This window comes from Cuculus canorus, chromosome 1 (assembly GCF_017976375.1).
Source record: "Cuculus canorus isolate bCucCan1 chromosome 1, bCucCan1.pri, whole genome shotgun sequence".
NCBI lineage: Eukaryota > Metazoa > Chordata > Aves > Cuculiformes > Cuculidae > Cuculus > Cuculus canorus.
In genome coordinates, this window is record NC_071401.1 from 2,914,751 (window position 1) to 2,932,693 (window position 17,943).

At 44.4% G+C, this 17,943-nt stretch overlaps 1 protein-coding gene across 1 annotated transcript in view; it reads right to left on the reverse strand.

The window, feature by feature from the left end:
• Positions 1 to 17,567, reverse strand: part of RAB20 (RAB20, member RAS oncogene family) — a 28,178-nt gene extending 10,611 nt beyond the window's left edge. The window contains exon 1 of the mRNA XM_054056635.1: positions 17,309 to 17,567. Within this exon, the coding sequence (XP_053912610.1) occupies positions 17,309 to 17,480 (172 nt within the window). The 5' untranslated portion in view covers positions 17,481 to 17,567. The remainder of the gene's footprint in view (positions 1 to 17,308) is intronic.
• Between the last annotated feature and the right edge of the window lie 376 nt (positions 17,568 to 17,943).

Genomic DNA, 17,943 nt, shown 5'->3' on the forward strand with positions numbered 1-17,943 from the left:
CCCAGGGAAGCTGTGGCTGCCCCATCCCTGGAGGTGTTCAAGGCCAGGTTGGACAGGGCCTTAGGCAGCCTGATCTAGTAGGAGGTGTGCCTGCCCATGGCAGGGGGGTTAGAACTGGATGATCTTTAAGGTCTCTTGCAACCCAAACCATTCTATGATTCTATGAAAGACGTTCACTTAAGTGAGCCTTCTATTGTTAGGACAACTAGCACACTGAGAAGTTATCACATGCCAAACTCTAAAAGACATGGTTTGCAATCTACAGGATAATCTAAAGATGACTACTTGCTGTGATATGTTTTTCTTCAGCACAAGGGCACACAGAAAAACCTGTTTAATAAAAATGGTGAAACAGAAAATAATGAAAAGTTTGCTACACAGTTAATTTCATATCCTCCAACAAGGTTATCTCTCTAGGCATCTGCTGGTACAAACTTCAAAATAAATGTTTAGTCACAACATTTTTCTTATGTGCTGAAGAAATGACTCAAAAGAAATATAGCTTCAACTCGCAGCACACCTTTAAAGAACCCACAACTGAAATGAGGGTAAAAATCTGCTATGCTTTTTAATAGTTAACAGCGTAATAAGTTTATGGAGAAATGTGCTTTTAAGTAAAAGTTTCACTTTCTAAAGGCAGTCAAACTAAAAATGGATGCTTAGCAGGTTACGTTGGTGCAGATGAATCCATTGTTACATCCAAAAAAGCTGATTACTGCAGAAACCCTCTCACTCACATCTCAACTGTAATAAATGTCCTTAAGTCATCTTGTCAAATCTAGTATTATTTGGTCATGAACTAGTTTAGACATTCCAATAAACTTTTTTAATGCAGCCTTGAGGAGCCATTTGTTAATTGTCATTCCATAACTGGCAGTGAAGGCTTCCATTACTGGTTCTCAAAGATGGATCTATGGGACAATCTCACACGTAGAGGAGATCGGCTTAACAACTGAGAGAAGGGAGCAGAGCATCACAGAACAAGGCCAAAGATCGAGTGTAATCCTCATTCTCCTCATTCGAGCCTGATCTCCTGCATAATAAAGAGGATAGGATTTCACTCAGACTTCGTTTCATGACCAAGAAGGATTTTTTATTTTATAAAGCAACCAAAGAAAGAGAAGTTAATATCCCACAAATTAGTTTCCCACAGTTCAGCTTTCAGACTAAATTTTGATTGACTTTCACTTTCATTATGTGTCCCCTAAAAAAAAAAAAAAAGAAGAGGGACTTTGTACAGAGGCTTGTAGTGATAGGAATAGGGGCAATGGGTATAAAATGGAGAGGGGCACATCTAGACTAGACATAAGGAGGAATTTCTTCACAAGAGAGCAGTGAGGCACTGGTACAGGTTGCCCAGGGAAGCTGGATATTCTGTTGTACAAATACAAAGTTATTCTCTTGCTGGCAAGACTAAATCAAACCTTACCATTTAAGCCTAAGCTTCTAAACTCACAAGAATTTTGTTTTCAAATTCAAAGTTCTCATAGAAACTCCAATTTCACTCCACCAATATGCTTTCCATCCAAAGTTGTAAATGTAATCACATTACTTCTAGTAACACGACACTTCTAGCAATATGATATAGAAAAAAAGCTCCTAGCACATCACCTAGCACGATCTTGCCAACAAAAACTTTGGCTGTACCTAAAAAAACCCCAACCCACAAACCACCACCAAATGCAGTTGCAGCTAAAGATTCCACCGACGCCTCTACGATTCTGAATAATGTTTTCATTTAGATATGACTAGATAAGAATTACATTTTCAAACCACCCCTTTTGTTTAGCTTTCTGATCTCCTGTGTTTATTTTTAAGCAAAGAAAATAGCACCAGAACCTTCAAGCAGTTCATGTATTGTTCAGCTGTGTGGAAGCTTAGTGCCTTGTAAAGTAAGAACAGAATTGACCTTAGCCCCATTATTCCAGCAAGTATATCTTGAATGAATCTACAACTCAAACTGAAAAAACAACACTGGAATTTATCTTTTTTCCCTCTGAAACTTCACAGTTGTGTAGGAAGAATCATAGGATGGTTTGGGTTGGAAGTGACCTTAAGTATCATCCAGTTCCAAAACGCTGACACAGGCAGGGGCACCTTCCCCTGGATCAGGTTGCTCAAAGCCCCATCCAACCTGGCCTTGAAGACCTCCAGAGATGGGGCATCCACAACTTTTCTGGGCAATCTGTTCCAGTGCCTAACCACTCTCACTACACAAAAAATCTCTTTCTAATATCTAATCTAAATCAATCCCCTGTCTGGCAAAAAAAAAAAAATGAGGGCATGCCAGATTTATGGGACATGATCATCCTCTGTATGAGTGAATGCTCCACTAGAACTCCAGCTGAAGTCTAGCACCAACACCATCTCTGCTGAAAAGAAAACACAGCAGGGTACTTGAGAGTTAAATTTATTAAGCTCCTGGATGCTTATACTGAAATGGAGCAGGAGTGCAAGGACGAATTTAGAACTTGGATTCTGACTAAGTAAAAAGTAAGCACGGATGTGAAATTCTTCTGAAGCTTTGTGTTTAAAAGACAATTTTAAACCGCTGCTTAAAGAGAAGTGGTCTTTTGCCAGACTACCTTCTTAAGGAAAGATAAGATTGGAAGAAATCATAAGGCAGGGGAAAAAAACCCCTTTAGATTTACTTTGGAAGAGTTATGCATGAAGCAATAGCACTGAACACTTATGCGCATCAGCAGAGCTTGATGGTCAAATACTGTTCAGCAGTGGGTAACAAAGAGGCCAGTTACAGGACAGGGCTGTAAAACCACCCTGTCTGCGTAAGACGCTTGCTTTTGGGTTGTGCAAGAAGCCTTCCGGTCATAATGCCCCCTGGAATACCAATTCAGCTCCTCCAAGAAGAGTTCCTCCTACAGGAAAGCAATTCATTTTCCACAGGATGAGTTCTAAACACAGCTTGTTTTTCTTTCCAGTACCTGAAAATTAATACTTTTCCCTTAAATTTACAATTCCTTTCCATAGATGTACAGGCACAGCAGATGATCCCATTTCTCTATGCAGCTGCTAAGCAGAGGCTGTTACCAGGTCCTTATCTTAAGAGTCACTCAGAAAGATCTTCAAAGGCCACACTCCCTCCCAAAGTTTGCTTTTCAAACTCAGAAGCAGGTCCTTAGCTCAGGCAGGAATGCAGGGCCAAATGTATTTTAGCACAGTTTGACTGGCGCGGTGAGGCCAAGAGGTCACTCCACACACACACTGGTTATTTTATATTGCTCAATAAGGAACAGGCAAGTTAACTTGGCTTCCAGTTCACTCAAGCAAACATTGATCCAGGTGTGTGATTTTAAAAACTTTAAATAAATAAATCCAGAGATGGGTAAGGTTAATTGAGATTGCCTTCCTAACTGCGTGTCAATAAGCACTCTGAAATGCTACCACTGCTCAGGCATTCCTGCCAGCTCTCAACAAAGAGTCAGCAAGTAAGTATCTCCCCAATCCTTCATAGACAAGCAATGTTTCCTGTTTTTCTTCATTTTTATTCCTGTTTTAAGTTTACTTAGGGTTTTCAACATCGTCATTAGTCACTTGGCTTTTGCCTTAGTTGTCTTTACAACTTTTTTTTTTTTTTTTAAATCAGAATTCCCTGCAGGATTTTTTGCAGAAGGGTAACTACATGCACACCAAGACAATTGAAATAATACCCCATACCATTATTTCAGAGAGGAAATACTGTGAACTTAATGAACACCTTAAGGACAGTGACATTTTAGAGAAGAAAAATAGTTCCTTGTTATTGATACCAGATACAATTTGGATTGAGTTTTGTATCCAACTATAAATAAAATCAAATGGTCTAAAGTATTAAAACCACTCTTTTTCCACAGAAGACCAACTGTATCCTGGGCTGAATCAAAAGCAGCATGGCCAGGAGGTTCAGGGAGCAGACTCTGCCCCTCTATTCCTCTCTTGTGAGACCTCATCTGGAGTATTGTGTCCAGTTCTGGAATCCTCAACATAAGAAGGTTATGGAGCTGTTGAAACGGGTCCAGGAGGCTACAAAGATGATCAGAGGGCTGCAGCACCTCCCATACAACGACAGGCTGAGAGAGTTGCAGTAGTTCAGTCTGGAGAAGGCTCTGGGGAGACCTTATAGTGACCTTCCAGTACATGAAGGGGTCTACAAGAAAGCTGTTTACAAAGGCTTGTAGTGACAGGATGAGGGGCAATGGGTATAAACTGGAGAGGGGCAGATTTAGACTAGATATAAGGAGGAATTTCTTCATCATGAGGGTGGTGAAACACTGGCCCAGGTTGTCCAGGGAAGTTGTGGCTGCCCCATCCCTGGAGGTTGTTTCACGCCAGGTTGGATGGGGCCTTATACCAGAAGATTCACAAACAGATCCGATTATTTACTTTCCTTTAAAAAATGATGTTAAGAAGTTCCCTTAACCAACCCCACACTCTGGTTGGTTAGTAGAATTAGGAAATCTTGTATGCTTCCTGAGTTGGTTTTCCTAATGGACATTACCTTGGATCTCCTGTGGTCAAGGATGTCAAACATGTTGTGAATCCATTCAAATTAAGAGCAAAAAAACTAATTTCCTTTGACCATCTCTGCACTCAGCTGGCATAAGATAAGTTTAAATCACAGAGTTCAAATTTCATTTCCTAGGCACATCTTTAGGTACTGCATATGAAGTTATAGTTAATACGATAGGTACAGGAAAAGGAATGCTGCCTTTTGATCAATCCCAGGATGTTCTACCCAGTGTTCACTTAGAAGAAAGCATATCATTCAGACTTGAGAGAGAAAATGATCCTTTCTGTTCTATAGTTGTTGATGTATGCACCACAGACTCAGCATCTTTCTTGACAGAGACCCAAACAAAGGTTATTTGTTTGGATGTTTTGCAACAGTGCAATGTGACTTAAGACATGGAATTACCAAGTTAACTCTCAGTTCAACCACTGAAAAGCTGCCACAGGAAAAATCACTTGGAAGCTCACACGGCTAGTGGCTTCAACACAAGACAGTAACTGTAGTGAAACAAACAACTCACCTATGACATAAGATGTGGTTGCAGTGTGAAGTAAAGATACTTAAACTGGCCTATCAGCAGCAACTCAGCCAAGGTACTGTGAAGCTGGCTATGAGACATCCTGGTTTTGCCATTTGTGCACGTAGTGTACATGCACATGTGAGATGAAACATAAAAAGTACTCACCATACATGAGTGCTCAAAGAAGTAATTGTAAAACCATACAGATAACAGCTAGTTACCTGCCCTGTACTTGGATTTCATACACCATCTGAAGGAAAGGGGAAGAGTTCATTGCATAGTCTACAGAAAAAGTCACCACATTACACCCAATGAAGCTTTCCACTGTTCCCTTCAACACTCTTGACCGAGCTAGAGAGAGATCTACTGGGGGAAAAAAGTATTCCGTCTCATCCTTTCCCTTTGTTTTCCCCTTCATACCCAAACTTTTGAATCACAGAATCATCTGAGTTGGAAGGGACCCACAAGGATCATCAAGTCCAACTCCCATGCCTGAATAGGACAACCCCAAAATTCATACCATGTGTCTGAGTGCACTGCCCAAATGCTTCTCGAATATAGTCAGGCTTGGCATCATGACTGCTTCCCTGCTTTCTAGTGCTCCATCATCCTCTGAGAGAAGAACCTTTTCCTAATATCCAACCTAAACCTCCTCTGGCACATATTGCTGACATTCCCTCGGGTCCTATCATTGGTCACCAGAGAGAAGAGACCAATGCCTGCTCCTCCTCCATCCCTTGTGAGGAAGCAGTGAACTGCCACGAGGTCCCTCCTCAGTCTCCTCTCCATCAGGCTGAAGAGAACAAGTGACTTCAGCTGCTCATCACATGACTTCCTCTCTAGACCCTTCACCAACTTTGTGGCCCTCCTCTGGACACTTTCCAGTAGCCTGATATCCTTTTTATAAGGCAGCAGCCAAAACTGCATGCAATGCTCGAGGTCATTTCTTAGACAGCTCAGGTATACATTTCAGAAATACTAAAGTCAAACTGATGAGTGGAACAGTGCACTAATCATAGAATCACAGAACAGTTTGGGTTGGAAGGGACCTTAAAGATCACCCAGTTCCAACCCCCTTGCCATGGGCAGGGACACCTCCCACTAGATCAGGCTGCCCAAGGCCCCATTCTGGCCTTGAACACCTCCAGGGATGGGGCAGCCACAACTTCCCTGGGCAACCTGTGCCAGTGCCTCACCACTCTCATGGTGAAGAAATTCCTCCTAATGTCTAGCCTCAATCTGCCCCTCTCCAGTTTATAGCCATTGCCCTTAGTCCTATCACTACAAGCCTTTGTAAAAAATCTCTCCCCAGCTTTCTTGGAGGCTCCCTTCAGGTACTGGAAGGTTGCTATAAGGTCTCCTCGGAGCCTTCTCTTCTCCAATCTGAACAAGCCCAACTCTCTCAGCCTGTCCTCGTATGGGAGGTGCTCCAGCCCTTTGATCATGTTTGTAGCCCTCCTCTGGACCCGTTCTAACAGTTCCGTATCCTTCTTATGTTGAGGATTCCAGAACTGGACACAATACTGCAAATGAGATCTCACAAGAGAGGAACAGAAGGTCATAATCACCTCCCTCGACCTGCCGGCCACGCTTCTTTTGATGCAGCCCAGGATACGCTTAGTCTTCTGGGATACTAGGAGACCTGTTTTACCGAAGCAAATAATCCTATTCTTGGACAACTTCCTGAAATCTTCTATTATTTCTCCCACACGCTCCCTATCCACCATGAAGATGAATTTCCACACGTCTGCAATTTTTTGCCTATAGCATTTACACAGTTTAACTAACCATTTCTCTTATTCAGGCCTACCTCTCTCATACATTTTCAGTATTGTTACAAAGCAGACAGTCAGCGTTTCAGCTCTCAAGTCAATTTTGACCGAGATATTTGGAAAACACAACTCTTCCTTCACTAAGCAGGGAAGGAAAGATGCAAGGCACAAACTCTTAATTATGAAAATTCTCAGTATTGCTAGGACCTGGGACTTTAAAAAATGGATTTAAAAATACTCATTTAATCAGTTAAATGACTTTTCAAACTTTTGTATTAGTCAAAGCTGAGAAGCAAAATTTTCACAACAAAACAAGAACATGGGCCCTGCATCAAAGAGTAGACAAGCCTATATTCTTGTTTTCCCTTCCACCGTCCACTCAGATGCACTTGAAAATGGTCAATATGAACCTCTCTGCCCCCTTTTTACAGCAGGAGTCTCAAACTTAGGCCTCACTCCAGACTAAAATTAGAAAGAAAAGATAACCTCTTATGTCTAGGCTAGACATAAGGAAGAATTGACTAAATATAAGGAGGAATTTCTTCACTATGAGGGTGGTGAGGCACTGGAACAGGCTGCCCAAGGAAGCTGTAGATGCCCTATCCCTGGAGGTGTTCAAAGCCAGGTTGGACGGGGTCTTCGGCAGTCTGGTCTGATGGGAGGTGTCCCTGCCCATGGCAGGGGGGTTGGAACTGGATGATCTTTGAGGTCCCTTCCAACCCAAACTACTCTATGATTCTACCTTATAGAAGCTAAGGACTCCAAAGTTGCTAGCGTTCGTCAAGCTGCAGTGCCATGGCGTGAGACTTCAGCCAGACCGAGACCCCAGCTCATTGGTGAGTCTCTCTCACTGAACCATCACGTAGTTTCCCACTTAGGCTAGAACAGCACAGTCTCTTTGCACACTATTATTAAATACCACATGCAAAGTGCGGATTTGACATGGGGGCTGGAATACAGAAGTTACTGCAGAGGTTCCACAACATTTATCTTGCCCTGCATCAAGTAACTCACAACAAACAAGCAGATTACCCTCCTTGTTAGCTTGCCTCCCCAAGTGTCAGTACCACAATGACACATTAAAAACAACACTCCTTCTTCAATAAAGTGAATTGGCCATAGCTGAATAAACAAATGGTGTTAATTTTGTCTCCCATTTCTTTTTGATTTGTGTGTATTTTTCACAATTCCCTCTGAGGAAGTATTTCCAAATTTTTATCTCTTTGGCATACAAAAGCACTTTCGGCAGCAGTGAATTTGCCATCTTTGACTTTACTTGTATATTACTGTGTTTTTAAGTTGTGGGACATGGAAAACCAAACTTCATCCAGGACTTTCTCCAGACAATTCATTATTTTTTCATATTTTTAGTCACTTCTCAAGTTACTCTGCCTTTTTTCGGAAAACATTCATTGCAGAAAAAAAAGTCATCTGTTGCACTGTTTAACAACAAAACCATGCTTTCAGGGGTGGTCTTAAAGCCAAACCTCTATTCCTGCCTCCTCCTTCAGATACGTACACAAGAGACTTTTCTAAGTAGTTAACCATACAGTCTCTTTGAAGCTCCACTCTTATCATTTCCTTTTCAAGATGTGGAGACTATAAGTGCACACAGTAGTCCCAGGGAAACCATGCTATTTGTGTACGAGGCACAGATCCTCAGCTGTCATTGCTTTTCATGCAACAATTACAAACAACTAATACTCAGAGGTCAACACCATATTCTGCAGAATAAATATCCCAGAAGCAAAAAGCCTTTTGGTGACAGCTGTCCCCTGAGCAGTGACTCACCAGATACAAATTCAAGGTGTTCTCTGTAACTTCCATCTCATATCTTAAGTTCACATCTCTTGAGCACAGGTACACACTCAGCAACCTTCCTCATTAGGTGACACACACGGCATTTTTTGAGACAAAACTCTTCCAACCAGCAACCTCCTCAATGAAAGGTATCTCATCACACATTCAGCAACACCCAACCCCAACTGCTTCTCTGTCACCATTTCATCAGCTTCAGAAAGGCCTTCCCATGTGAATGGAATGATCTTTAAGGTTCCTTCCAGCCCAAACTATTCTATGATTCCATGTGCCTAGAGTTCTCCTCTTTGCTTTGACTAACCTTCCTAACCATCTCATCTGTAGCATCTTTCCCCTTGTTGCAATCCTCTATTTCCAAAAGTCAAACCCAGCAGAATATCAGAGGAGCTCCTATCAGTCTCCACTTGTGAGGAAACTATGCCACATAATGCTACTGTTTCTTTGTTCCATTTCAGCATGACGGAGGACCACCTTTCTCCACGCCTTCAGCCAACGTGTCTGTTGTTCACCACACATGAGAACATTTGCCCCCAAGGCAGCAGCCAGATCAGCCCACCTGGGCTGATCTCACACTTCAAGAACTGAGTCACACTTCATCACAAGTTTGCCCTGACAACTTCACTTGGTCATAGAATCGTAGAATGGTTTCTGTTGGAAGGGACCTTAAAGATCATTCAGTTTCAACCCACCTGCTATAGGCAGGGACATCTCCCACTGGACCAGGTTGCTCAAAGTCTCATCTAACTTGGCCTTGAACACCTCCAAGAATGGGGGATCCATGACTTCTCTGTGCAACCTGTTCTGGTGCCTCATCACCCTCACAGTAAACAATTTCTTCTCCATATCTAATCTAAACCTCCCCTCTTTTAGCTTAAAACCATTCCCTCTCATCCTATCACTGCACTCCCTGATATAGAGCCCCTCCCCACCTTTCCTGTAGACCTCATTTAAGTACTGAAAGGTTCACTCCCTTTCCAGGAGAAAAAAATGTGCAGAAGGAGGCCTACAGCTGCACAGATAAATTCAGAGGAAAAAAAAAAAATCGCAAAAAAAAACCCAAAACCAAAATGCTCAGCACAGGCACTGGCCTGCGCTGCTGCCAAAGAAACACTGGTAATAAGAAAATGTGATCAGTTCACACACACTCACCAGCACAAATCCATCACACATTAGCAAACCAGTCACAAGAGACGTCAGCATTCGTTAGGCAGATACACTGCAACTGACCCAAGCCACAGAAAAGCCTTTTCCAGGCTATGTTTTTCTCCTTTGACTCTATCAGCTCCAAGCGAAAAGTCACAAAAAAAAAAAAAAAAAAAAAAAAAATCGGCAAAATAAAGAGGAAGAGCATGTGAAAATATGAACTGAGAGCTAAATATCCACAGAATAAAATAGCCTAATCAGTTTTTGCATGCAGGCAGCTGGCTTAACATAAGAGGAAGGAAAAGAAGGGAAGTTTGCTATCACAGTTAACATTAACAATGCTGCATAACTATCTGTTGGTAAGTTCAAAACCCAGCCTCTTAAAAGACAATGATAGGTTCATGAAATGAACTGTATATAACTAACAGTCAACTGCTCTAATACTAAACCAGCAACACAGGGGACATGACCTCCAGGAATAAAGAAACCTTGCACCTGGGGGTAACACTTATCTGTCAGATGAACAAATGCCAACTTAAAGAGACTGAAATATAACATACAAAGAAGCTTTTCCTTTTGAAATTTCAAGGCACCAGAAAACTTGCCTGAACACCCAAAAGACTCCCTCAATATCGTTATCTAGAGCCATAGCTAATCTAGGTTCAGAAATGGAGCAGGACCAAGACACTCAGAACTTCAGGATGTGTTTGCCTTGCCAGAGATCAAAGACTACATGTTAGCTCCGAGATGCACGTCATCAACATCCAGCAGGAATTTTTGGGTTATTCCACAATTGCTGTCAGCACTTTCTAGAAGACAGAGAGGGCTGTTTCTAGAAGACAGAAGAGGGCTGGAGCACCTGCCACACGAAGACCGGCTGACAGGTTTGGGGTTGTTCAGCCTGGAGAAGAGAAGGCTCCGAGGAGACCTTATAGCAACCTTCCAGTACCTAAAGGGGGCCTCCAAGAAAGCTGGGGAGGGATTGTTTACAAAGGCTTGTAGCAATAGCACTACGGGCAATGGCTATAAACTGGACAGGGGCAGATTAAGACTAGACATAAGGAGGAATTTCCTCATGATGAGAGTGGTGAGGCACTGGCACAGGGAAGCTGTGGCTGCCCCATCCCTGGAGGTGTTGAAGGCCAGATTGGATGAGGCCTTGGGCCACCTAGTCTGGTGGGAGGTGTCCCTGCCCACGGCAGGGGGGGTTGGAACTGGATGATCTTTAAGGTCCCTTCCAACCCAAACTACTGTATGATTCTATGATAATTCAGCAGCTACCTTGCTGGGTCAGACACAAGACCATCTATTCAAGTCTCTGACAGTGGAGAAACAGTCAAAAGCAGTTACCTAGAAGAAAAAAAAAAAAAAAGAGCATAAAAACATGGCAAACATATGATACCTCTCCCAAGTATACTTGCATTTGTGGCTTACTTTTTTTCTTAAGTTGAATGCAATTTCCAAATAGCTTCTTTGATAATCACCAGATTGGAAAACTGGAAATGCTGAATTACTTGCTGTGTGCATTCATATAAAAAATAACAAAGTCTGACAACTTCTGCATACCCATTTTACAAGACTTGCGGATAAGAATATGAAAGCTTTAGACTAGACTAAGCAGCTGATTTTTCCAAGATAAGGAGGGCTCTGAATGCACTGCCAAGAGGAGTCCTCCCCAGAATAAATGATTTGCACTTCAGACCTAACTTTGTAGAACAGGTCAGGTGTACACTTCTGTGATGTATCAAGTGATAACAACACAGAAATGTACATTTCAAGCACTTCGCCAAGCAAATTTAATTCCTTCTGGAAATAACGTGAGATTTTTCTGAATAACAGAGTGAGAAGTATTGCAAGATGAACAGAGTGATGAGTAAAACATGACACATGTTAAATAATTCAGAAGACTGGCAATTAAACTGATGTACTACTAATATCCACACATACTTAACTTTTGATCATCACTGCTACTGCAGATGTATTCATCAATCACTGAAGTCTAATCTGGTAACATCAAAACTGCATTAGAAGAACACTGCTTCAATGTATCAAGGTTTGCATCACTACAGCCAACTGTTTCACCCATACTAGAATAACAAATAACCATCTAAACTGAACTAAAAGTAACATAGAGAGCACTTCTACGGTGATAACAGTTCCCAAAACAATGCTGATAAGGAACAATAAAAATAAACATATATTCCCATACTAAACATAACATGAACCAAGAACATAAAAAAGAATGCACATTGCAGTTAACCTTGTATAATTGTGTATTTTACCCGAGCACTGAACTAGCATAGTAGTTACTTCCAAGCATCCTCTCATATTCTAAGCCAAACCTTCCATATTTCTGCATTGTACATTCTGTAAAGTAGTACGGGGGTATTAAGACAGATATCATAGAATCATAGAATAGTTTGGGTTGGAAGGGACCTTAAAGATCACCCAGTTCCAACCCCCTTGCCATGGGCAGGGACACCTCCCACTAGATCAGGCTGCCCAAGGCCCCATCCTGGCCCTGAACACCTCCAGGGATGGGACATCCACAACTTCCCTGGGCAACCTGTGCCAGTGCCTCACCACTCTCATGGTGAAGAAATTCCTCCTAACGTCTAGTCTAAATCGGCCCTTTTCCAGTTTATACCCATTGCCCCTGCTCATATCACTAAAAGCCTTTGTAAAAAGTCCCTCCCCAGCTTTCTTGTAGCCCCCTTCAGGTACTAGAAGGTCACTATAACGTTTCCCCAGAGTCTTTTCTTCTCCAGGCTGAAGAAGCCCAACTCTCTCAGCCTGTCCTCGTATGGGATGTGCTCCAGCCCTCCGATCATTCTTGTAGCTCTCCTCTGGACCCATTCCAACAGCTCCATATCCTTCTTATGTTGAGGATTCCAGAACTGGACACAATACTCCAGATGAGGTCTCACAAGAAAGGAATAGAAAGGCAGAATATCCTCCCTCGCCCTGCTGGACACACTTCTTTTGATGCAGCCCAGGATACGGTTGGTCTTCTGGGCTGCAAGCGCACACTGACAGCTCATATTGAGCTTCTCATCAACCAGCACTCCAAGTCCTTCTCCACAGGGCTGCTCTCAATCACATCATCCCCCATCCTCTATTGAAACTACAGATTGCCCTGACCCAGGTGTAGGACTTTGCACTTGGCTGTGTTGAACCTCATGACGTTCACACAGGCCCACTTCTCCAGCTTGTCCGGGTCCCTCTGGATGACAACCCATTGATGTCTTGAGTGAGCACTTGGTATTTAGGCAGGGAGGATGGGTGGAAACATTGAACCATGTATTTGTTATATCCTTGTGCTAAAGAATCTTTAGTCTCCTGGGTGATCTTTTCTTTCTGAATTCCCCTATATATCTACAGCACACACAGAAGAAACAACATATCTGCATTTGATGATCTCATAACTGTTTCATATGAATTCAGTAGTAAGCAATGTCAGGTTAATAAACAGACATAAAAGCACTAAATTTTAAACTCCTCCTTACTACAAATACTCCAAGCTTACTTGGTTAGCCACCTGGTAGAGACAAGACAGTGTCAGCATAGAGAGATAAGAGCCACAGACCAAGGACTGCAGACATGCAGTCTGGCATAAAGTCTGCACAAAAGAAAAATAGACAAACAAATAAATAGACAAGCAACACAGGGTTTTGAATCCTCTTGATGACTTGACATCAGAGTTGCAGTGTCCACAAGATCCTTTCCTTCTTCACCAAGACAGGAGAAAGCATATATATGCCCTGGAAGCTACTATTCCTTAGAAGATCAACAAGAGCTGTTAATAAATGGGACCCCATAGGTCCCACCACAGTCTAGCCCAGTCTTGGCATCTTATCATAGTATCATAGTATAATTTGGGTTGGAAGGGACCTTAAAGATCATCCAGTTCCAACCCCCCTGCCATGGGCAGGGACACCTCCCACTAGATCAGGCTGCCCAAGGCCCCATCCAATCTGGCCTTGAACACCTCCAGGGATGGGGCAGCCACAATCTCCCTGGACAACCTGTTCCAGTGTCTCCTCACTCTCATGGTGAAGATCTTCCATCATTCAACAGGGGTGCAAGTCAACAGAGAGATGGTGCAAGTGTTCAGACCTGCCTCTGAAAAGGAAGAGAAGGGACGCTGGGCTCGATACTAATTCCAACAAGAGAGAAGAATGAGGAAGATGTGTTATGCCGTCCTCAATACAACACTTTTCAACTGGTGCTCTGCAAACAGCTTCAATAATCCTGCTACGTAAGTCCTACCAAGGCTTGGGAAGCAGAGGGAGCTGCTGGGAGCTGCTGAGGCACTGGAACAGGTTGCTCAGGGAAGTTGTGGCTGCCCCACCCCTGGAAGTGTTCGAGGCCAGGTTGAATGGGGCCCTGAGCAGCCTGGTCCGGTGGGAGATGTCCCTGCCCATGGCAGGGGGATGGAATTAGATGATCTTTAAGGTCCCACCCAACCCAAACCATTCTACGATTCTACTGCAGTGCTATGTAGACAGTAGCATTGGCAATGGCCCTGTTCCAGGGTGCACAGGGAACTCCAGCCGTTAGGAATGTGATGATCTCCAAATGTTTGCTGTCTTCCGAGACAGGTATCACCTGGGTATTTCACCTGGCACAACCACCTCGAAAGTTTCCCAGATGCAACACAGAGCTGGAAGCTGAAGTCTCAAGTAACACTGCATAAAGTACTGCAATAAGAATAAACGACTGAAAAAAAAGTGTTCTAAAACAATAAGACAAAGCCTTGGAGGGACTTATTTTATAGTATATGTTAAAAAAAAAGCAGAAGGGTGTAAGGGAAATTACCATGGAACAATCTCACCAAGATAATTCTTCTGCTGAAATAATAAAGCCCACTGCTAATCACCCACAGGGCTCTGGCTTACTAGAAACAAGCAGCAATTGCTCACAGGAGACTCTCCACAGTAAAACATGTCAATTCTAAAAGTGAACTAGATTTTTTTAAAGAAACACTGCAGAGGACATAGAAAGTGCATTTAAGACAGAGCTACTGGCTGAGAGCTTTCATCATAGTAATAGATTAAGAAATGCAGGGCACAAAAGCTCTTAAACATCTCCTCTCCTCCTCCAAAACAAAGTATTTCTGCATAACTTGGGTAGTTTCATTCCCCCTCTTCCTTGTTCTTGATTCCTGCGACAGGAAAAGCCATTTGGGGCTAGATTGTGACACGAAGTGACACAGCAAATGAACTTCCCTCCCAAACGTCACCAAATAGAAACTGGAATATTGCACGATGCTGTAGCACTCCAAGTTTCACAAGAACATATACTCTGCATCCTTCATATTGCTGCTAATGTATTTTAATGAAATTCGGCTAAATGTGAAAACAAGAAAAATATTGAATGAGATATTTCTCACGTGACCAATTTCACAAGTAAGAACATTTCTAGACGTCATCTTTCAGGGTAGTCTGGCCCTCTACGTGACAGAGCAGAGCTTCCTAACCTAATTACCAAAAGCAAGATACTCATATGACTAAGACCACAAACCACTTCTCCAGGCCATACCCTCTCACCCCAGGACTCCAAATCACACCCGTGGTCCCTCCTGCATCCCAGAGGTCGTGCCTGCCACAACAGCGAAGCTGGGCAGCCCTTTGCTGTTCTTCCAGACAGAAACTGCCTGCAGTCCATGCTCTCTGACTATTAAATCCTCCTGTGCAGGGTTTTATCACTGCACTGAAAGAGCCAGCCACATCTGAATGCTTTGTGAGCTGTGTGCCTTTGAAAGTCCGAGTCTGACACCAGGTGACATCGACTGGACACCCAACAGTGTGCAGCGAGAAGTGATGAACAGAAGTTGTAACCTAAGTCCCACTCGAATTTGCAGTCGGTAGCCATCCTCTCAGGCAAAAGAAAGCAAATTTGTCCCAGTTGCCTCTGTACACCCACATTTTGCAAAGCAGGTTCAAAAAATACTAGAGATTCACACTTGTAAGGCCCCAAAAATTTCTTTTCAGACTTTGTTCTACTGCCAATCCATTTGTTCTAAGTAACCAACTTTACAAGAGGACTGAAATAACACACTAAGCCCTGGGTGCCTACGAAGGATTCCCGGGGAAGGTAGGGGGCACATCTCTGCCTCCTACATCCCTGATTTTCAAGAAGGTGAAGCTGTCCCAAGCCAGGTCACCCCACCAGCAGCAGCCTTTACATTAAGACAGACCCAAAGTGAGGGAAAAGAAAACACATAGGTGCTGGGACCACCCTACGGTGGGCTAAAATAACACGCTAAGCCGCGGGACCCGTAGAGGATGTCCAGGGAAGGTGAGGGGCACATATCTGTCTCCTGCACCCCTGATTTTCAGGAAAGTGAAGCTGCCCCAAGCCAGGTCACCCCACCAGCAGCAGCCTTTACATTAGGACAGACCCAAAGTGAGTGAAAAGAAAACACAGAGGCGCTGGGACCACACCATGGTGGGCTAAAATAACACACTAAGCCTTGGGTACCCACGAAGGATGCCCGAGGAAGGTGGGGGCACATCTCTGTCTCCTGCACCCTGGGTTTTCAGGAAGACGAAGCTGTCCCAAACCAGGCCATCCCACCAGCAGCAACTTTTACATTAGGACAGACCTAGCATTAGGGACACCATAACTTTAACTCCCATCCCTGGAGGTGTTCAAAGCCAGGCTGGATGGGGCCTTGGGCAGCCTGATCTAGTGGGATGTTCTTGCCCATCGCAGGGGGGCTGGAACTGGATGATCTTTAAGGTCCTTTGCAACTCAAACTATTCTATGATTCTATGACTGAAATGACACTCTAAGCCCCAGGCGCCCACGGAGGATTCCTGGGGAAGGCGGGGGGGGGGGGGCACATCTCTGTCTTCTGCACTCCTTATTTTTGGGAAGGTGAAGCTGTCCCAAGTAACATCACCCCACCAGCAGCAGCCTTTACATTAGGACAGACCCAAAGTTAGGGAAAACACATAGGCTCTGGGACCACCCCACAGAGGACTGAAACAACACTCTAAGCCCCGGGCACCCACAGAGGATTCCTGAGGAAGGTGGGGGGCACATCTCTGTCTTCTGCACTCCTTATTTTTGGGAAGGTGAAGCTGTCCCAAGCGACATCACCCCACTAGCAGCAGCCTCTACATTAGGACAGAACCAAATTTACGGAAAATAAAACACACAGACACTGGGATCAGCCCACAGAGAACGGAAATAACACTCTAAGCCCCGGGCACCCATGGAGGATTCCTCGGGAAGGCAGGGGGCACATCTCTGTCTTCTGCACCCCTGGCTTTAGGGAAGGCGAAGCTGTCCCAATCGTGGTCACTCCACTAGCAGCAGCCTCTACATTAGGACAAAACCAAATTTATGGAAAATAAACCACACAGGCACTGGGATCAGCCCACGGAGAGGGTCAGCGGGCAGTTCTCGCCCCAGTCAAGCGGAGAAGCAAAGAGCTGCTTTCTCCGGAGAGAATAGGGGCGAATTTCCAAACACCTCGCAAGTTTCCAGCCGGGAAATACCAGGATCCCCCTCCACCCCAGGCTGTGCCGGGGGTCTCACCTGCCGTGTCCCAGATGGAGATGTTGTACGGCCCCCACTGCTTGAGATAGAAGGCGCCCCCGACAGTGCTGACGGTCTCCTGGAAGCGCCTCTCCATGTAGCGGTGCAGCAGGGAGGTCTTGCCCACGTTCATGTCCCCCAACAACACCACTTTGCCGTCTGGTTTCTTCATCCTGCCGCCTCCCTCCCACCCGTTTTTCCCCCGGGCTCCCGGAGAAGCCCCTCCGGAAGCGGCGGGACCGGAGCAAACTTCGAGGGCTCCACTGCGATCCGGGTCCGACTCCTCCCACCGCCGGGCCGGCCCCGCTGCTGCCCCCGCCCCGGGGGAGGGGATCCGGGAGGGGAGGGCCGAGAGGTATAATAGCATAGAGGCATAGTTTGGCTTGGGAGAGAGGTTAAAGATATCCAGTTCAAACCTCTCTGCCATGGGTAAGGACTCCTTCCACTGGATCAGGCTGTGAAGAGCCCCATCCAACCTGGCCTTGAACACCTCCAGGGATGGGGCGACCACAGCTTCCCTGGGCAACGTGTGCCAGTGCCTCACCACTCTCATGGTGAAGAAATTCTTCCTTATGTCTAGACTCAATCTGCCCCTCTCCAGTTTATAGCCATTGCCCCTAGTCCTATTACTCCAT